This window comes from Bombus terrestris, chromosome 9, assembly GCF_910591885.1.
Source record: "Bombus terrestris chromosome 9, iyBomTerr1.2, whole genome shotgun sequence".
In the NCBI taxonomy this organism is placed as follows: Eukaryota; Metazoa; Arthropoda; class Insecta; order Hymenoptera; family Apidae; genus Bombus; species Bombus terrestris.
In genome coordinates, this window is record NC_063277.1 from 15,011,160 (window position 1) to 15,034,500 (window position 23,341).

The 23,341-nt window shown below is 39.0% G+C and overlaps 1 protein-coding gene across 11 annotated transcripts in view; it reads left to right on the forward strand.

Annotated features, from left to right (window-relative positions):
* LOC100649737 (zwei Ig domain protein zig-8) overlaps nt 1-17,486 on the forward strand; it is a 35,640-nt gene extending 18,154 nt beyond the window's left edge. For 9 of the 11 annotated variants that reach the window (XM_020864505.2, XM_012312221.3, XM_048408906.1 and 6 more), the window contains 5 exons: nt 1,387-1,497; nt 6,651-6,793; nt 14,516-14,671; nt 14,740-15,073; nt 15,312-17,486. In XM_020864505.2, coding sequence (XP_020720164.2) covers nt 1,422-1,497; nt 6,651-6,793; nt 14,516-14,671; nt 14,740-15,073; nt 15,312-15,457 — 855 coding nt within the window. In that variant the 5' untranslated portion in view covers nt 1,387-1,421 and the 3' untranslated portion in view covers nt 15,458-17,486. Of the gene's footprint in view, nt 1-214; nt 237-813; nt 838-1,386; nt 1,498-6,650; nt 6,794-14,515; nt 14,672-14,739; nt 15,074-15,311 lie in introns of those variants that run through there. The other 2 variants (XM_048408907.1, XM_012312223.3) reach the window with 2 other exon arrangements.
* Nucleotides 17,487-23,341: the final 5,855 nt, after the last annotated feature.

The following is a 23,341-nucleotide window of genomic DNA, read 5'->3' on the forward strand; positions in this document are numbered from 1 at the left end:
GCCACTCTCGACCCATCTCCTCTTCCCTCTATTTATACCCGCAAACACCAACCGGTTGCTTTCATCTCGTAGATTACGCAATTGTATTCAACATAGCTGCAAGGTAAAGCACCGTCTAATTAAGTGGCAAAATTACGAGCTCGTGCGCGAACTTGCTAAACCAACTGGACGCACGTTGTACCGAGCCAGGTTCGATAGTGTGAAATCCGTACACATATTGCCATCACCTCGGAACGGTACGAAGAAAATTCATTTTACCTCTAGCATCGGAAACATCGAATCAATCATGTAGTAATGAACTCTTAATCGGTCGAAAACATTCATCCTGGACATATCATCCGTATGCGTCTCGACACAGGCTGTCATCAGTATGAAACATTTTAATTACGCTCACCGTTCAAAGGGGCCGTGTACACGCGAACACAACATTACATCAAGTTAATGTATGTATCTGCAGAAATAAATATTCATATGCGCGCCGGTCTACACGAATTACAATCAGATCTCGTATGAAACGCGTAACGCAATTCTCATTGTCAGTTTTATTTTACGATTGTTTCGTTATCGATTTGCATCGAACACGGTTATGAATTCGTTAACCTGCAATTATCTGCACGCGATTGCTACTTCTGTAGATGAATTACAGATAAAACGTCCTAGAATCGATTCGTATTAGAGACACAATCTCCAGCCATGATCGAAAAGTGGACAAAAAAAGAAGGGGGTCGATGGACGAACATGGAGAAAACGAAGACGCATTGGCGTTCGATTAACAGTGCCACAGCGCAGCGGGAGGAAAGGGAAAATGATCGGTCGACTAGGTTCGCGATGTGTTTGGTATGTGGGCCGTAGCGAAGCTTGGTCAAAACCTGTACACGTAGGCGAGTAGCCAATGCTTCGTCCTTTACCTGGATTATACGAGATACTCGATACATCGCCGCGAAATCCCGGACACATTTTCCGAACCAACGAGCTTTTGCCATGCTATAGGCTTCAACGATGAATGCGTGTACGGTAGATGTATGAGAATCGCAATCATCGATCGGCGTTAACAACGTACAGGTACCCTTGCTCGCGATAAGGCTTTACGATCCAGGCTACGCATATCGCGGATTAATTAGAAATTTCATTACAACATGTTCGTTCTATTGTTCTACTACAAAAACAGGCACTCATTATACGAGATACGTACACTTCATTCGGCAATCTGAGAGATTCTTCTTTATTGTTAATTAACTGTCCGTCATCATTGGAAAAGTGGAAAAGGTGGATCGATGTCTCTTTTTTCTCGTTTTACTTAACGATCGCGGCAAGCAACTGATGAAACGGATAATACCGAACGAATCGTCTACTATATATATCTATTTACTCATTTTTCCATTGTAGGCGAACTCGTGGATGACCGCACGATGTACACGTGAATGGAAACTATGATGGACGCGTTTCGATTGATCCTCCTGTTGCTAGCATCGTCGCGCTACTTCCTACATCCAATCGGTAAGTGAAGCTTTTGTTTGTATATTCGTCGATTCGAATGTTAAACCGCACCGGTGTAGTATCGGTGTTGCTCTTTGGTCTGCTCTGGTCTAACTTAGCCAGGACAATTCCTGCAAGGAGAGGGTAAAAAAAAGAAAAAAACGGTGACCATTACTAGCGGTTTCAACAGCGACGATTTTCCGTGTTTCCTTTCCCTCTGGTATCCCAGCGCTGCAACCCGTCTAAAGGAACAGGCCTTAATCACGAAGAAGAGGAACAGAGGAGCAGACTTGCCCTCAAAAGTGGTCGGCTATCTTCATCCAGAGGAAACATTGGCAGCGGTACCGGCGAACTTTCTCAATTAGTGCTCCAGCCCGATCGACCAGGACCTCATTCGTATTCACGATGAACCCGGGTCCACAGATATAGTAGACCGATAGCTTCGTTCTCCTCTACTCCTCCATCTTTCCGCCTCGACACTTTCTCTGTCTTTCTTTTCTTCCTTTTCCTCTACTTTCTCTTGCCACGTATTTTTTTCGCTTAACGAAATTTCGAATTTTTAAACAATCCGTCTCTCTGTGCCCACGTGCAGAACCTACGATTTCGAAACTTTTCATCGAAAAGCCAAAATTCCAAGCTAACGAAGATTATCTCGTCATTCTGCTAATTGGTCTCAATCGCTGGCACATTGACAAACGAAATCCGTTAAACCTCCCTCACGGAGGAGGATTCACCGAGCTTACACTTTTATCGCGCCATTACTCACAGCTTTAATGTCTGTGATAACTTTGATCAGTCTTGTCACGGATTTTTGATGTGCCACCGCTTGCAAAGCGTAGCTTGCTTTAGTCAACGGCCGAAAGCAAGCATAAACGGTAAAATATGTTTGTTCGACATCTTGCAGCGTGTTTAACGAGAAATACGTTTAACGAAGATAAAGATATCGCTTGTGCCGAAACGGAAACGAGTTACTTCATCTCAGAAACGGGCTTATTCTTTGCCGTAATGATGTAGATAAATCTCACGAAATAATTTTGTGAGCACGACGTTAACGTGAAAACTTGTGTTCTTCTTTCGAAACGTGCGTCGTAAAACTAGGTGAAAGATAGGGTCGTGAGCCGTCAACGAATAATAAAGTAACAAAGCTTTTGGAAACACGCGAGAATCACCAGGTTCTTGTACCGTCACGCAAACAAGGTAAAGTTTCTTTCCGAGTTCGATTCCCATAGTTGGTGAGAAAAACTATATATCGTAAAATGGTCGCCAGCAATTCTACGGTTCGTAAGAAGAAAGAGCAGAGACTGAGGCAAAGTAAGCAACTGTCGGATCTTTTAACCTGTTCGTACACAAAAAAAGCCAGCTGGAACTTTACCTTAGCACGCTTTATTAAGCAACAAATTACAAAACCAAATTAAAGTACACACACATACTCGCATGAAAGAGAGAAAAAAGGAACGTCGAAACGAAAAACACATAAAGGAAGAGAGAACTCGACGAGCACATCTACCACGTGTTCGCACACTCAATCGACATCATGCTCGTGCGCTGCACGCTATTCAACTAACTCACTCGGCAGTGTTGTCACACTAACATTACTCGGCGGAAACAATAGCACCACATTCAAACACCGTACCGTCACATAACGATAACGTAACCGGTAATCGTGAGCAAATTTAGTTGGCGAGTTCGCGAGACTAAATTACGTTCCTCTTATTGCGATTCGCATTACTTCTCTATCATTCGTCCTATGTACTTTGCGAACCATGCAACAAAGAAGGTACTCGAATCGCAGTTATTTTCGCCGAAGGAAAATTTTCATACGAGAAAAGGCTTAAAGAACGGAGGAAGAAACGTCGTTCCTCCTTGAAGATCTTCTTCGTAACACAGTGACGAATTTTTTCGTTCCTCGAGGACCAAGAATTTCCTTTAATAAGAAATGACGAACCTGCTTACGAAAGAAAATATTCCTCTGCGCTCTTTACGACCTTATTCGATATGTGCAAGGCTAAAGTTAGAACTAACCACGCCGACGGATTTGCAAGGACACGCAAAAATTGTACACCAGATAGAAATTTATTCAATCTGCCGATAATAAAGTTTCTCTCCGCTAAAAGTTACGTGGCGGATGAACGTTTACGTCGGTTATATTTGAAAGAAGTAGATGATTGAAAAGAATCGAACGGCTCTGTGCAAGAAATTCCTTGAGAAAAAAATCAACGCTATGAAAAGTAAGCGACTACTCTTCTCTTATTCCTTATCGAAAAAAAATAATTTCTTGTTTTTAGCCCCGAGGTCCACAAAGACTTGTTTGCATCGTTATTGGCTACTTTCTAGTACGAAAGCTAGAGATTTTTCCTCCACGTTGCAGAAATGACACAATTTTTCGTTATTTTCCTAAGACTCGAGTTTTTAGTCGGCTTCCAACCGACTCTTATATTCGCGGCTGTAAGAAAAAAATAATAGAAAAGATGGAACGTTCCGTTGCTTCAAAATTTATTTAGAAACGTTTGTTCCTCTCTTGAAAGCTGCTGTAAATTTGACGAACGTGGAAATCGATAAATGATCGAACAGATGAAATGAAACGCAAATTTGCGCTATTTAAACCGAGTCAAAGGGGTCGACCAGCAAACGTTCGATACCGGGATGTGGTAAAGAAAAATAGTCATTTGCAACGTAGTATGTTTACCCGCGTCCATATTTGATCACCGACTGTTGGTGTCGTTGACCGGTCTCATGAGCGTCGCGTCTTTCACGAAGTTCATGTAGATCTTTATCCCAAACTTTTTTTTTACGCTACATCGAGAAAAAACGATTGCTCGTCTCGATTTGTATTGATTCGTATATTGACGCGATCGACGAAAATAAACAAAACTAAATAGGTAAAAACACTTTGCAGAAATATACTTGCATTCCTTCGAACTAAATACCACCGCTAATGTCGTCAGCAATTGTGTTAACTGGTTGACAAGTTTTACTACAATCGTCAACGATGACGTTGACGAGACGTGTCTGCAGGCGTTGTGGCTTCTTGATCCACAAGGTACATACATATGTATATCACACGTTAGCAAACTGCCTTGCGCAATGCAACCGACAGAAAGAGCCGTACCTTCACGAATGCAATACTCGCAACCGCGCCAGTCCCGTCACTTTAAGCTATTCCACCTATTATCAACGTTACTGCGCGTGATACGTCGCTACGTGATGTTACGCTACATATATAATATTTTATTACGAAGATGCAAAGAATCGTAAAATTCAATGAGGCGGAACACGTCGATCGAGTAGTTGCGATCATAATTTTACGAAGATTTGAGTTTGTGCAAAAGGATGAAATCTAAGACGGTCATCTTAAATCCATATTGTTTGTCTGCGTGTTTATTCTCTTCGCAATAACTGTAAAGCAAGCCGTATTTTGCGGGATAGCGTAAAGAAATTGCCTCGTTCGACCGACCATGCTACGCCGCACGGAATGATTTAAACGGTAGTTTCCTTGATTCTGCGCTGCAGGAACAAACGTAGCTCGAATTTTACTCGATATAAAATTTTACATCGTTCCTCCAATCGTCCGATGATATAACCAAATTTCGGAGTCCCACGTTCTACGTTTGATTTGGTTGCGATTCGCGAAATATGGATACAAGCTGTTGGACGTTCGCCATTTCAGATTCCTTCTTTCATGCAAGAAAGACTATATCGTAATTCCATCTTCTCGGAGTCAAAAAATCGTCGCTTTAATCAAGAGACAGAGGAGAAGAGTGGTTTGCAGCCCCTTTGCGAACGTTGCAGCTGAGCAGATAAGCCGAGCTAACCCCGAGTTACCAGCTTCCCTCTTTGCCGCTGCAAATTAGCAGGCACGGCCGAGACCGAGAGGAGCGTACAATTTTAAGGCACTCGCTCTAATAGGTAATGCAATTTAAGAAGCTCGTCAACCAGGATGGCGGCGGGATCGTAGGCAGATGGCCAGTGAGAAAGACGACCGAGATCTATCCTTACACTGGTGTACGTAGAGTGAATCTTAAATTCTGTGGCTACTGCACCGCTTCGTTTTCGTCTGCATACCTGAGTGAATAACTTCGGTAATTACCATCGACCCAGTTGCAACTAACGTTCGAGTCAACGTTTCGAATTGCGTTTGATCGGGAAATTCGAAGCGACAACTTTTGATACCATCTCACGTCAATTACAGCTTTTGCCTTGGTATTCGACCTAACTCGAGAGTCAAGTCTTCGTATATGTTAGCGAAGAAATCTTGTGTACTCGTTCACAAGCCGTTGCACACCTTCTCTAAGCGTCGATCCGCACGGCAAAGGAGTAATTGAACGATAAAGGATAAACGATAGAGAGAAGTTTCTCGTAGAAGATCTCTAGTTTGGCACAGTTTTATGGCTCGTTCGATCAACATCCGGCGCAACGGCTTCCGCGGTCCTCGTGAACGCTGGACGATATTTTCAAGCAATGAAATGTCTTGAGTTTTCGGCTTGGCTCCAAGTCGTTATATGTACATTATTCGATAAGCAGACTTTCAACCCATGAAAAATGCCGTCGAGCTGCGAAGGAGGTCGTGCGCTCAACGTGTAACTTTCGCAGCTATAATACGCTGGAACAGCATCGTTAGTCTTAAACCAGCGAAAAAGAAAAGAAGCTAGTGCGAATCGAGACATTATGATTTGAACAAAACTGTAAAGACGTGAAAAAAATAAAGGAAAGATAAAAGTTTAACGACCAGAGTTTCACGTAGAGTAGAAGAAAAAGAAAAATATAGAAAGTTTTCGCTTCGACCTACGTAAAACTTTCCCAATATGACGTTACAAAATGTCGTTCCTTTGAAATTCATTTCCTCGATGAACGTTCGTTAAGCGTTGTTGAGTGTGCCGCTGGACGAGAGAGCGAAGGAAACGCGACTTCTTTGTATTTGCGCGTCTTTCCATATCGACAAAACATATCACACCAGTGTTCGTTGAAAAGGTAAAGTAGCTTCGACAAAGTAGTTATTTAGCTTGTAGCTCGTCTCGGAATACGCAAAAGAGAAAACTTCCACAACCATACATATACGTGGATACACCTCTCCACATATACGATATCGCTATGTTAATTTCCTCTGCCTGTTTTCCAAGCAACCCGGATCGAAATAACCGAGATATACGGTATAGAATGATTTTCGATATTTCTAGATGGTGCTATACGGAGTGAGAAGCCAACCAACGAGGAAGAAAGGAATAACATCCTCTCTTCGGTACCTGTATCTGTCAAGGATGTCCTGGCGCAGACCGGCGGAAACGCTTTGCTTCCCTGTAGATTCACTAGTCCCGGAATAGTGAGTACACCACATATGTATACAAGCAAATATATGCGTTCTGGATGATGTATACAAGGAAGGTGGCTCGTGTAGGTACAAGTGGAATTGGCCGTGTATGCACAAGCTGCAAGCCGGCCTGTATGCAGGTATTATACATAGGTCGATGAACACCAAGGAAGTATGCGCAACGTACATAAGCATGCATGCCATTGTGTAAAGCGGGCACATCGATAAACAACGATGCTGCGGATTACACGCACGCTACACGAGACATTGCGCGTTTCGTGGAAACATGCGACGCCTCGCGGTACTCGCTTACCAAAATATCGCACGCGTCTCCTTTCGTTTTGAACACCTTCGAATACGAACCGTCTTGCAACGAACCTACTACTACAAAAGGTATTAGCTTCACGGAAGCACGAATAATGTTCGCTGTGGTATGGCCAAAAGACTTTGCCAGGGAAACTTCCAAACACCATTTGTTCGCGCCCTAAACATTTCACTCGTATAGAATTCGAAGTCGCGCGTAAACTCCGCCACTGAGTTTCACCGGTGAACATCAATTATTTATCGAAACACTGTGTAAAGCGACGAGCACGCTATTTTAAATTCGGTACATTTCAGCACTGTAAACCCAATGCACGCGTATTCCTCTCGTTACACCGTCTTTCTCACGAGGTATGCTCGTTAATAAATGATCGGAGCAACGTGCTGCCGTATGCAAGCCTCGGGCTCAGGTCACTCACTCACTCGCTCGCTATAGTAAAGAGCGGAAAACGGGAAACGGAAAACGTCTCTCGAAGAGGAGGACAAAACCTGCTCGTTTGACGCAACGGGCAGAGCTGGCTGCTCGTTGCGCGACCGAGCAACGCCGAAAGACCGGCAAACAGCCGGATGGAAAAGAGAACGTCCAACAGGATAGAAACCTGTCCCCTTCCACCTTGTAATTCTCCCGGTTTTAATGTTGCAAGGATCGACGCGCCAAGAACTGCAGTTTCCTACCTATGCCCAGCTACGCTCCCTTGATTCGTACGCACCCACACGCGGACAAGTTAGCCACGAAAATTTGTATTTCCCGCGAGTACCTACAACGAGAGCGTGATTAAAATTCATGTTGCATTATTCACGATATAGATGTACGGCATCGCTCTACTGTGAAGTAATTTTCTTCCCGCTATAAAGAAATGCTTCATCAGCTCTTTGAGAAACTAGCTTTCAACAGAGGCAGCACTTTGAATAGCAACGTGTAACTTTCTTCCTTCCTTTCAAATTACGTGCTAAACAATAGCCATTCATCTGTTTCCGCGTTTTTACATTTCCGAGCCTATATACAATACATGCGTTCGAGAAAAATATATAGAAATATCTATAAATAAATCGATAACAAGTGGAAAATGTTCAGTGTTTTCATAATGCTTTTCTCCACGCTTGAGAACACACGATGATTATCAGTGTTGGACTATTTCATTTCCGAAAGAAAATGTACCAGAAAATCGCATTTCCTTTGTCCTTTTAAGCTACCGGATGTCACGGCTAAGCTTCGACCGTGTCGCGTGTGGACCATTACTATTTAGGAAAGACAGACAGGATTGATTCTCTGTTGTACGAATAACGGAAGAGGATTCCTAAACTCACCAACGATATATTATCCTGCATACCGAGCTAGGAAATCGATACTCATTCCTAGCAAGTATTTGTTCTCCTTTTTCGATACGATTCTCGATTCCTCGTGGATAGCCGAGACACGCTTGAACGGGAATGGGACAAGCGACGAGAATGATCCAAAAGATAATAGATAGATAAGTGGATAGATAGAAAGAAAACGTACTAAATCCGCTTTTGACATAAGTTCTTATAAAGGTACGAGACCAAAGACACAGACGTCAAAGAAACGGTATTACCTTTGGCATCGCGAGAAAGAAATATTGTTTCGGACATTTCTTAAAAAGTAGCCTGTCGTGTTCGAATCCGGTCTGCACGAATCCAAGCTGTTGTAACTGGAAATGTATAGCGCGTGTTCGCCTACAAAAGGACACCTAACGTTGGCCAAAGATCGATTCGCACTCGACTAGAATTTCAATTCCAATCGCCAAGGAATGTCGTCGAATGCGAATACCGATACGACACAAACAGCTAAAGAAACGCGATCGGGCGTGTCGCGCGCAGTGCGGTAGATGCTACTGTGATTACGATCCAAAAACAAGATGCTACGGAATACTAAGTAATAGATAGATTTAGTTCTTAGCCTAACATACGATGGTATTCGAAATTTATGATAAAGATAGAATCGTTGGATCCCTTTTGACAATCATGAAAATCGTTTGCAAAATAATAGTAATTAATTGGTTGGTTTAAATTAAAAATTATTTTATTCGTCGACTAACCGATGATGCGATGTAAAATACTTTGGTTCGAGTATCGATACAGTCACATAAAAAGTGTCACACTATTGTTTGTGGTATCGATACGACTACGTACGCAGTGCACGATAAGAAACATTAGTATATTCAACTACTGCGCCAAGTATAAATTCCACGATAGCCAGGAGCAATATGAATATTTAGGAAATCAGTACACGTGCGTTCGAAATCGAGAAGGAAATCCCACCGGGAGTCAGCAAGTTCTCCAATTTTCCGGTTCGAATATCGAATTGTCTCTGGAATGCTGTAGGAAGTTCGTCTTAGTAGTAGTGGCCACCGCATATTCCTTTAATTTTTTTCTCCTCGGCACGCTAATCGATCGAGAGAGCAATCGGTAAATTTCTTCTGCGATTTCGCTAACGAAAAATCATCTGGACAAGTATAATTTTCAATCGACTTGCGAGCGATAGACGATCAATTTAGGGGAGAGGAGGAAATATTAACGGGCATGGATTTGAATAATTACCAAGAAATTTATGAATTCCGCTCGACTGTGCGACGAACGATCGTTCGTTCAACGTGCTTCGTAATTATCTTTAATGGACGATAATTTCAGGTTGACGCGATGGGTGGGTCATTTCGAAATTTTTATCGCGTCGTCTACACTCGTATCGCGATTGAAACTTACTTATGACAGATATGAACTCTAACAGCGGTCTCGAACTGTAAAAAACCAACCGTTTTTACCATTTTCTCTTTTCACCTCAAAAGACAGACTTGTCGTAATATTTTTCGTAACACTAATCAACGTTAAAATGCAAATTAACGGAAACAAGATCGACCAACACACGGGCCTTGTATGATTCGATCACGGAAATAACGTCGGCGCGTTGATGGAAAGCGACGAATATATCCCGTTTGTCTTGTTATCCCATGCTCGATACATGTGTACATGGTTTGATACGCAAATTAACGGATGATTCGAATATCAGCCTAATATGCATAATTATTTCCTGAACAACAGCTCGTTATCCACGTTTCCAAATACGATGGATCGACGCATACCGCGTATTTAACCTACGTGTTATCGAGTCGACTTGAGAGGATTTCGTGTTAAAGAAGAAGAAAGAACAAACAATGAAAAGATACGATCGAACTTTTCGAAAAAATATCGGGAACATCGTTGTCATCGTAGCATCGCGATAGGATTGTAAAGCATTTAAGTTCGATGAGAATATCGCGTATCGTGAAAATCCTGATTACGTGTATCGGGGAAAAGGGAAAAACGAGGGAAGAAGACAAGAACGATAGCTTCTACTTTCTCCAACCGATTCGAGACCGTACCAGATGGCGGCAATATGGTGGCGCACGGAATAGTACGGCTACCGATTTTCTCATAAACCGGCAAACTTTTGTACGAGTTTTTCGAGGAAAGAAGAAAACAGATGCCGCTTCGTAAGGACCAAGCTGTCAAGGAAAAAGTTCGTAGGTTAAAAGTCCATTAAAAACGCAACTGTCTGGAGAAGGAGCGAAAAATTGCACTCGCCTTCGAAGTATCAAGCGTTGCGAAGACTTTTAATGAACAAAGGTAATGAAAGAACGACGACCGTCCCTTTCGAGTATCGACAACAAAAATTTTGTTTGTACAACTTTCGTTTTTACGTGTGTTCTATCGACGTTGTGCCAGACAAAATGAACCTTCCTTTGTCTCGGTTTCTTCTTTTCTTTATGCCGTTGCTTCCTCTTGTTTCATCGAAGAAAGCCCATTGGGAGAAACTACGTACACCTAGGTACGTTATGCGCCATAAATACAAAGAAATAAATGCATAATTAATTTGTTCCATTGCGTTATAAATATTCGTTTACGTAGAATAGGCGAACCGACAGAACGAACGGAAACACAGGAAAATATATAGATAAATAGAAAATGCAGTATTGAATGTACAAAGTGCAGTTAGGCGAAAGTCTATTTTTGTCGATTGTTTAACAATAAGCAATGACAATAAAAGATACCGTGTCGATTTTAACATCGTGTGTCAAAAAACGACTTGTTTTCCTTAGCGATTTCTTTTCTTATCTCGTATCTCAAGAAAAGCAACGCCTGTCCAAATAATCACTAAAATTGACGTATCAAAGAACATAAGTCACGGACGATCGTCACGATGGAATATTGCGAGAAATCATAAACTGGAAAAGCGGCAATCGATACGTCAACGAGTAAGCTGCTACCCAGCAGAAGCCCGATCCTTTCTTCAATCTTTTATTCATAACGCACAGGCGTCAAGCTACTTCATCTCTTGATACCCTTCTTTTTTCTTCCACGCTACCAACTACGTATTTCCAAGCTTGTGTTTTTCTGCTCGGACGTGTTACTTTGCATGCACGAAGACCAGGCATGAAGATCGGCTAGCGTCCCTTATGCGGCATGACACGAATATCCTACATTTTATTCCATATAAACAGGCAGGTAAATTCCGGTAAATCTACTTGGTGCAAGATTAAACTGCATACAATGAATAAGAAATCACGTAAAAATGCGTCTCACCTAAATTGTCCCGTGCTATGCGCTCCACGTGTAATTCGTAAGAGGAATCTCAATATTTTTAGTGATTTCTGAAATAACAAATCTTTTGATTTTAGTTAAACATTCCATTCGGTGTTCGCTAGTTGCAATAGTCAAATTATGGATGCTATAGATCATCTACATGACAAATTGTAATTGCCTGCGATAAACACATAAGTAATAGATGCATGTCCCGTATTAATTGTGTACAAACTATACTGTGCATAATCACAGCTACTGATTCGTTCCACGAATAGGAAGAGTTTATCGCAAATAGACGCTATCATGATCCGTAGTAAAGTTAATTCGTGGTTTTGCTGAAAAACTGAAATGCACTTGCAAGTTTCAACATCTTTGACCACAAATCTTCGCTCACGTTTTAAGCATCTCGTTCCCAACAACTCTTAGAATTCCTTAAATCGCCGTTAAGTCGTATGATCGTACAGGTTTACGAGACTTCTCGACTTTTACGATTTACGTAATACTTACGCGTGCTCGCCGCTTTACAACCCGGTTAATACGATACTTCGTATTAGTTAATTGCTACCGCCTAGACACGCTGGTTAATAATATTCATGAGAAACGGGCAGCGTTCGGTTTATGTTTGGTGTACAAATATATCCTAAGGCTCTGCGACTGTTACGTTTCCTTTGTAACTAAAAGCAGCTTCGCTACGACAGGAACCCTTGGCAAGCAGGTGGGTATTCATTTTAGTAGCAATAAACTTTCTTGAAACTCGAAAGCTGCTGTATATGTCTCATAAGATGAAATAGAATAGCGTCGTTCGGAACGGACAATACAATTACAAAACGATCCGCACGCTATCCTACGTAAACGGAGCTTTCGCTTCTTTCGATTCATCTCATAACTACGACTATCTCATTGTGTTGTAGGATCTTTTCTTTTTTAAAATCGTGGCAACGTAAGATGAATCGAGGATTTCGGTAAAGCAAGTAAACCGAGACGACAGCCGAAATTCAATAAATTTATCGCGATCACGAGACGTTCTTCCGAGGGGACATTAATTAAACGACGCTGCCCGGCCCGGAGATGTTATCATACTACTGCGTCCACACGTGTGGAGAAAAGCCTGATTAATGGAACTTGGCTGACCGGAAAAATGATCGTTTCCTTTCTTTTTTTTTTTTTTTTTTTTATCGCCAGCGTAAAACAAAGATTTGATTAAAACTACGTTTCATATTCTATCGTCATACAGTCTATCTTTATCGACCGATCGAGAACCGATTACAATTATTATAGAGACGAGTACAAATGTAATCGAGCAATGAATTTTTTCGAGAAATTTCTATGACAATTTTTAAGGAGCAAGCTGTAGAATCATGGGACTAACGAGGAACGTAAAGACCAGACGTTGATTCGTAATACATCGCGGAAGTTCGTTATTCGACTCATTTATGCTCGAGTGTTCTTGTCGATCCTCACAGATTCGCATTAGAAAATCGTGAAATCTAGTTGCTGTGAACGTCGAGCATACTCAACGTAGGACAATTAAGGCACAAAACTGGCCAGCCTCTTCAGTGTCGGTTTACGTTGACTACGCAGTCAATTACGAGCTTCAGTAACTTCGAGAATTATCAGAAACCAATTTTGCCAAAATTCAATGGGAATTTGTCCGACTAATAGAATCCGCAACTCTATCGGCGAAACTATACGATTCTATCGTTTGAATCAACTCATCGTAATTACAATAACCCGTAAGGTCGTCGATTGGGCTTGCTTCGATCGTTGAATTACTCCAATAAGAGATGACACCTTGGCACGACAGCGTCTGTCGAACACATCAAGTAAACTATAAATGAATGTGAGATTGAAAATGCGTGACTTGCTGTACCACAAATTGTATCGTTGGAATGAAATATTGCGCTTACATTTTCTTACATTCGTCTACCATCTACTAGATTATTGTCAAAAAGATTTCATATCTGACGTGCAATGCTCTCTCAGCGATATCTTCCTTTTTTATTTCACGTGTTCCGCGACCTATTAAAAAATTCTCCACGGTATAACGAAATCATAAAAGGGGTCGAATTTATACGTTCGTGGTGTCTTAACAAATGACTTGACAAAGACCCGATAAAATAAGAATTCGAAACCATGGTCAGGGGCGTATATCCTATTGTTAACTGTGATTCAGTCTCCGCTGAAAAAGATAGAATGTTACGGCGTACTGCAACTGTAACTGTTGAGGTGCATCGATCGGTGATTCTGCTTGATACTGTAATTTAAGACATCGCTATATCCTAAAGGCCATTGTATATTTCCGTAATATTCTTAGCTCAGTTGCCGTTTGTGTGGAAGAACGACGTTCGTGCATTTTCTAAATCGTCTTTGCTATCAACGCAAGAATAACGGCTGTCACCAGACGAAAATAGCATTACGGATGGATAAGCTGGATGACGATGTTTCGTACTCACTGAGAAGAGGAAAGGATTTCTTATTAAAGCTACTTTTCTTCATTTTTGATGTGCCATTAATATGACAAAAGGGGCAGTCTGCTGAAATGAGTACTATTATTTGTTAGCTGGAAAATACGAAAGATCGAAAACCCCATTAAAGATACAACAATTTTTTTTAACCGTTTGGAATCGTAAAAGTGTTAAACGCAGCACGCAGATTATTTATCTCCAACTTCCAAATATTTTTAACAAATATGCAAGTTATACAATGTGTTATAAAATTTATTTATTTATGCAAGTTATAAAATTGCACTTGCGAATTCGCAACTTGCGCATAATCGATTTGCATATTCGATTTGCATATTCGAAATCCAGATGACTGGAAAATTTCTCATTTCAGGTAACTTGGATCAGGAGAAAAGACAGGCAATTATTGACGCTGGGTACAGACACTCATGTCATCGACACGCGATTCATGGTTATTTCAAACAGCCCAGATTGGACTCTGCTAATTAAAAACGTCCAACGCGAAGATGCTGGACTTTACGAGTGTCAGGTGATAATTTAACATATAACGATATTTAAACGAATCGAAACAATTCGAAGCGTGTTTTATCGAGACAGATTCAAACGGAGCCGGTCCAACAACGATTCATTCGTCTAAGCATCACGGAGGCGTACTCCATGATTCCCGGAGGACCAGACCTTCACATCAAACAAGGATCTAGTCTTCGGCTGGAATGTCAGCTGATAGCATCGACGGAGGCACCGAGTTTCATCTTTTGGTATCGCGAAGGTCGCATGATCAACTACGACGATGAACCAGGGGTTAAAGTGGAGGCTACGAAAAACGGTTCGATTCTCGTGGTTGACAAAGTGAAACTTTCTCATGGTGCTAATTACACTTGTTGGCCCAGCAATGCCAGGCCAGCATATATCATGATACACGTAATCGAAGGTTGGTTATCTATATTTTTTTCTTTTCTCCATATTCCGTTTCTTTTCCTTTCGCGAATACAGGATTTATGTACCTATACATACGCATCTAAATCGTTTGCAAAATCTTTTGTTTCAAATGTACTTCTCCTTCGGCTCATTTAATTTTATTACGTTTAATTTTCGACATAACTTATTTGCTCACTATTTATTCTAGTCGAACAGATGTTATTTCCTCACTGTTCTATTTCTGTTTATAGAAGAGGAAAAACCAGCAGCTATGCATGGCGGTGATCGGCGAAACGCTACATCGAAAGCGTCCATCAATGTCATGTTGATTTTTCTGACTTTCCTCGGTATACGCACCTCGAATCGACTTCATCCGCGGCAAACCTGTGTCACGTGACTAGCCTACCGTGTCAACTTCGTCACCGAATTGATGCCTACTGCGGAATTCCAAATAATTTCGATGCCATTTTCGTATATCTCTTCTTACTTTACACTTTACAACGTTACTCGTGCTTGACTTACATACATTTAACGTCGTCGATAATTTGCTGCAACGGAACTCGCTAATTTCATCTGACGCTTTCTAACATCCTAAGATGTTAACTTAAAATAAGAATAACGCGGTGCAGCAAATTCATCGTAAAATTTCGAAACAATATCGGCAAGTGCGCCGTCACTTCGCTAGATTTCGACTTGCATCGGTTAATCTACGGTTTAACTATAGTACAATACTCGAGACCGCTATGTCGACGGTTAAATTTTCGAAATTCGATATTCTTAAATCTCCGTTTCCAATAAATGTTGAATGTCAAATACGTAACGCATCTACAACGCTGCGTATAAGATGCAACAATTTTCGTGAAATGTGCGACCAGACATAAACTCAAGCAATATTAAATCAAGTATTACATTCATTTGAATCACATCCTTTAAATATTTTTATCGTCATAAACGTACAAAGAATGATCTTCAGCTCGATGCATTTACCATTTCTCTTTTCCTAAAACGAGCATGGGCTTCTGTCCGAGTTCTATTCGTACGCATGAAATAATAAACCATCGAGTCAAAAGAAATAACTATCCTTTTTTTTCTTTTTTTTTTTTTTAGTTGCCTGCAAACAAACGAGACTCGCCAGAAATTTCAGTAATGAAGAAAAAAACGCGCGAAACGTTTTATCGATGTGAAATATGAATCCACAGATACAGGTATCGCATTTAATGCTCGTTTCCATTTTGCCGTATGTCGTGTGTTTTCTATCGTAATTAATCGTGAATAAAAATGAAAGCTATTTCGCGAATTGTCGTCGAATAGAAAAGTTCACATTCATTCGTAAAAGAGTCGATGTAACGTGGCAGCGACACTCTGATAAACAGTTGAAAAGACATTTGCGAGTTCAGATAAATTTAATCCATTAAAAGTGTCGTGCAATGTCGCTTTATACTGTTTGCCATTTGAACGCGTACAAAAGTGAACTTAATAAATTCTAAGGGCAAAGCCACGCTTTCACGTTTCACCAACAGTTTCGTGAATTAACACCGTTTAAACGAGCCAAATCACATACAGCTACGAATGCCCATCATGATCTCAAATTCTTTTCAATGCTCTTTACGCTCGTGAATTCACAACGATTTTATCTTTTTTCGAACGAACACGATCACACTCCGAAACCGCATGAATAATTCAATCTCGTTGCGTGTAAAATTCCAATGAAACAGAAAAACATTTAAAGTTATTTAAAACACGGCCAAGCAAGGATTTCCTTGTCTTATAGTTGTCAATTTTATAGTCTGACACGATCTTCTTCAGAAAAGTATCGTTCGTCAGGTGCTTCGTCGAAGGAAAAAGAAAAATCCATCCTATAGACATAGTCTAATACTCGTTATTATTTCCTGCTAACATTCGAAATAATCACTTGGTGTATTAATATGTGATCAATGTACATACGCGTGTATGCTAACTACAATATCTACTCTAAACCGTGCACACGATGAGCCTGTGTATCAAGAACATTTTTCGCCAAATACAAGAATATTGCCATATCTTTTTACAGAGAACGATGCATTACGCGTGTTTTATCGGATAGCAATGCCATGTACATTTTTATTCACTTTTGTATGCTGAATGATTTATCAATGGCTTCTCGTTGGAACGTTGAAGTTTTCCATTAGCTCCTTATGTATAGCGTTATGGAACACGTAAGCACCATTTCCGTGCGCGAAAACTTATTAATTAACGTTCATATACTTGATTCGTTTTACGATAGTAGATGTATCGAGTGATTTTAACATGAACGTTTGAGACTCTTTTTCGTCGACTTACCAGAGACATACGAATTGTAAAAGTAGACTCGCAAAATAAAACAAGACGTCAGATTTTCATCTCCACGATATTATAACATACAAAATAAATTGGACATTTTGAATCAATCGAGAAATGATTATTTTAGGAAAGAAACGCATCTCCGATGGAGGTAAATTCAAACATAAATCGCTTTAATATCGTCACGAATTCCCCGTATCACTGTGATTCTATCTGCAGGAATTTTGCATCCAAGCCGTGGAATGTAATAATCCTCGTTGCACCCAGGATAACGTATAGCAAAGATGTATGTATCTTCCGTCGAGAACACACTTAATCGGATATTACGAAGTAAGTACTTGCAAAATGTTTAATGGGGAAATTATCACCAATGAAAATATTAATCCTTCGAGAATGCCGATAGAAATTCGTACGTAACGTAGTTAGAGTTTCATTGTAACGATCCTTCGCAACGATTATCTTCGTCGATCGCCAAATTGTCGAACTGATCGTGAAGCAAAGGTAAGTACTATGGCTTGGTACGTGTACAAAATTTGAAATTCCCAACGATCCGTTAGTCACGTTTCGAACATCTAATCGATTTGTGACTTTGCCGAGCAAACGCCAATAACCGCAGCTTATTCCGTATAATATTAATCAAAACTCAACAGAGAATATGTACTCGTATTATCTAATTTAGTAGTATTACACAAGATATATAGAATGAATTCGCATCGCCAAATTGCACTATGAATGAACTCCGAGCAATAATATATTTCGACTATGTCAAACTTGTCCAAAACATATCGAACGAATATGTAATATATGAACTCTCCGTTAGATTTCATTAAATTACGCTGCACTGACAAGAAATTTATTTCAATTCTTGGGAAATGATTTTCCTTTTATTTCTGAGTTCTATGTTACCTTGAACTTCTTACATATATATCTTATTGCTAAATTAAAGGTATCGGTTAGAACGTGTAAATTCACAACTGGAATAAAACGAACGAAATTTTGTGTATCTTTCCTTTCCAATTTTTATACAAACTACTAAGTATTTTTATGATAATCAATATTTTCACTCGAATAAACCAAGAAACTGCGTCTGATCTTCATTTTGATCTGCACATGTTTTCGTGCGAACGAGTTACAAAAAGGTCGGTATAGATGTAGGTCTCTGAATAGAGAAGATTCCTTCTCTTCTTCTATTTTCTACTGCGTTTTCTCATAATAGCATATTTGGCTTCCAAACTTCATTTCTACTTTTCTTTATAGAAGAAAAGACAAAAAGAGTTTCCCACTATAAATACACGTACAGAAAGAAACACGATAAGTTAGCGCTTAGCTGCTGGTACGTTCAGTTACGTAGCATAGAAGTTTGAAGTACGGAAACGAAAAAACGGTGACGTTGAAGCATATTTTCTACCATGAAAAATACTGAAAGCGTAAGTAAAGTGAATGAATCGCGTACAGTTATTTTCTTCGTTGTCAGATTTCCAAGTTACTCGAATGGATCCTTTCATTTCGCCAATTTCTTTGAAGATGAAAAATTACCTTTGATATAGTACGGAAAGAAAATGTGAAAATACATTTGTTTTACTCGAATTGCATCGTAATATCAATTCGGTTGCGATATATCTAAACAACAAGGTGCAACGAAAAGACGTTTTTATGACATTGTTGGCTGCAGTTATTCGAACCGCAGAGTTTTAATTGAAACTACTATACGAATATAGTATAATGAAACGTACACAATCAAGCTAATTGAAAAGCCACACGATGACAAAATAGTTCGAAGCAACAAACCGTAATAAACGAACTAGGTTCGGGTTTTGCACTTGGCACAAGTACACTTACAATGAAAACTAGATGAAATGTGGTGTTGCTATGAAGCAAATCTGCCACCGCTGTGCTTAATCCATTCTGCTTTCCATCGATCTCCTCTCCTCCCTTTTGCATCGTCCATGACAATCGTGACCAAAGCCAGTTATATAACAAAAGCAAAAAAAAGAAAGTACGATGCCAGATAAACATAAAAACATGCTTGGTTGAAAATTTCCTCTGCTTTTGTAATGTCCGAGTGGACAGATTGAAAGCTGTAAAAAAAAAAGTAGATCATATTAAAACCGTATCTATTGAGATAAAAGCAACCGACTTCGATAAATTAACGTTTTTCTCAAGATTTGATAAGAAACTGTAGAATTAATTACTGAAATGGAAGTGTTTGAAAGCGTTAACGAAATATTGGTAGGATAGGTCGATAGTTGAAAATAAACTAATCGGTGAGCGACCTTTGGCAACGCTAGCATCGAATAAAGATACAAGAGAGAAGATACGGCTACGTACACGTTGGTACTCGAAGAGTAAGGGTCATGAATATCGGTTTCCAATATAACGCCCGGGATATCTATATTCGTAGGAGTTAATTCAAAATATCGTGAATAGTGTAGCATCTTGCAAGATTGGACATTCCTTTCTATACATATACTTCAAGGGCATACACCTAATACATACGTCGCAATGTTACGTTACCACCAGGTTGCCACCATCGTCACCACAAATCCGTAAGATCCGTATAATCCTGTAAAAGCGAATGATAACGGTATCGCTACTATGTAAACCACCGATTGAATTCTGGATTATCGACAACTCTCAACACCTATCTTCCCGGCTTTTAACGTAATGCCAACCTTAAATAAAGATACGCACGATTGCAAAGAAAAACAAATTGAAACTTAGAGCGAGGAGAATATCGTTCTATCGACATCTGATATACTGAATCGACATACTAAATCATGTACATTCATATACTTTTATCGTTACAACTTTGAGAAGTCTCAAATATCAAAACCCTCCTATATCAATTACCAGCAAAATAAATATCTTAAAAACAGGAAAAAGCAAATTTCTACAATAACCGACTGATAATCACTCATATCATTACATACGATGAAACACTCGAATCCAAGTTAACTATCATGAATAAGTGATTCACTATAACGGTTGTAACTGATCAATGTGCGCTAATAATATAATATTTCAATACGATTAAGGGTGAATATATAACATATAGCACGAGCCATCACCTAACGACAACGTCACGATCAACGACCGATCGATGACGGATATAATGTAGTAATTTGCAACAGGCGAAAAATTGTCATCCGGTATCAATCAATTATTTAATTAATAAAATTTTTTATCTAAATGATTAATAATGTAAAAAAATATTTATTCAAATCCTATCTTTGTACACATGTACACAAATAAAATAATTAATATTTTCTCGGTCTGTGCACCCAATGTGTGCCCAACCTTCACATTCGTCATTTTTGGAACATTGAAAACAACAACAGTCTGTCTTTGGATCATTTTATTTTTAAGAAGTAGTTCAATCACTTTCTTGCTAACTGTTTTGAAATTTCAGACATTTTTTTGCGGCAAAACTTTGGAGAAAGATTACAGAAATATCTCTTAATTTAATTTCAGTTCCCAACAGATTGAACTTAAAAAGATCAAAAATATTCTGCCTGGGCTGGTCGATGGCTGATTGGATGGTAATGGATGACAGTTGGATGGTCGCAACAGGATAACAAATTATTAATTAATAATTAAATTTTTCATACCACAATTAAGTAAAGAAGTATTGAGAAATAATTGAATAGTAATTTGAAAATTTTCTACTAAATCTAAATATGCAAAATTATGATGATTACATCGATTAGACAATTAGACTAGACAAAACTTGATAAAACTAGATCGATAATTTCTCTCTTGAATTTTCATCTTACTATTTGGAATACCTACTTTACCATCGCATTCTAAGTTTTTAATATGCTGTGAATAAAACAATGACACACAAAAGTATGAAGCTGCTGCAAAAGATGTTCTTTCGGAACAGTAATATCGATCAGACAACGCGCAACAAAAATGTATTATTTTCTAGGTATTGTGGACATATGACACATATCTGATCAATAAGAAGAAAAATCTTGAGAAGATGTTGCGAAGATCTTGCGAACCGAGAGAATAGAAGGGAATTTATGAAACTATAAACTAATCAAATAAAAAGAATAGGAGAGATCCTATAAAATTATGAAACAAAAAGAAATTAAAAACAAGTGCTTTCCCATCTTACTTCGTATAATCGCAAAGTGTAAAAGTTTATTTTTACCGAAGTTCCAAACTTTCGATAAGAGGTGATTAAGACAATAAAAGTTAAGATAAATAAAAACTCAGACGTTGAAAAATACTGACAGTTATATACAGTTATATACGGTTATATACAGACAATACTGACAGTTAATAAACTGGGGAACACAAAATCGCAGCCTTACCAATAACACAAGTTTTGACAAGATTTTACCTATTCTACCTTATCCATCGAACGTGGAGTTTCATAACTGATCATCGGAAAGAACTTGGTCGCTCCGATGATACCAATCGATATCTTACAATTACAATATGACTATGTCTAATAATTGTTCGTTCTTACGCAGAATTATATGCAACGTATATATTATCATAAGATAAACTTCAAAGAATACAATGACAACTTTTTAAGCTTTTGAGAATGATATTTTACTCAAAATGAACTACAAGGTAAAAACCTACGTCATCTCTATTCATACAGAAACTATTTAATAAAGCTAACTACAATCGCGAGCCAATCAGCTCGTATTATTTTTTACATAATTAATGATTGTATTACGTACTGTAATGCGATTAGTAATCATATATGAAATAATACTGATTGCCCGAGTTTCACAGGTGTGGAGATTGCTGCGGAAGCCCTCCCAATACACGATCCCACCCACCCTCCTTTTACGCACAACAATTTATTCATTTAAAACATCAATTTATAAAAACAAAATTCTCCCCCGGCGTACGTTTGTAAAACGACCAATCCCTTGATTGTTATGCGAAACAAACAACGAAAAGGGTTTTAAGGAATACCGACGCGAAAAACTAATTCTGAAAATAAAAATAAACTAAATCTTAAAACAACTGTGTAATTCAATATCAGACGCTATTTCTACCCATCTATTTTCTATTTATCCACCTTACTACATTTAATCCTTGATTGATATTTTTTGGATTGGAAGTGAATCAGAATAGATTAGAATAAAATTGTTTAATTTTAGAGAATTTTATTTCTATCTATATTTTGCATTTTACGTGATAAAGATGTTTTATTGTGTAAAATATGGTATACAAATAAATGGTTAATATGTTAAATTGTTAGCAGTTAAATATGATTTTCACCAATTGAGAATTGATGATACATGCATTAAGTACTAGCACACTTATATAAACAAACACTAACAATACTTTTCTGTTTTACGTCGGAAAATCCTCATGGATACCCCACCGCTGTTTGGGAGAATCGACGGGATAGTGTCGGACTCTTACCGACTAAAACTCCACGGTGGCCTACGTAACTACTAAGAGATGGTTACGTTCTGAACTTCGCCACTAAACAACAATTCAATGACCGAAAGTTCAAAGGAGCTTCTGAGAAATCATACATACATTTATTCTATATTTTATTAGTAATTTCATAGAAAACTTTAATTTTAATTCAAGCCGGTACTATATTGAATCGATAGCGCAACATGTAATATATTCCTATGTCCATGATTCATAAGTGATCTCTAAAAACATGGGATACGAAAAAGCATTGCATGTCACGTATATTTTGTATCTTGGCTAAGGTATCACAGATGTGGAAAGCCGTTGTATCGTTGGTTGTATGCCTGCATGTATGTAACACAAACAGTCCTGTACCTTCTCCATGATGTAAGATTTATTCTGCACAGATTATGGTACAGACGAGCTATATATTATACATATGTACATATTAATTATTATGTTACACATTATAGACTTCCCTTACCACTTTAATGTCATTCCCAACATTACCGATGTAATATATAACTAATGTAATCAACCATTAATAACATATATTTAATAAACTTGC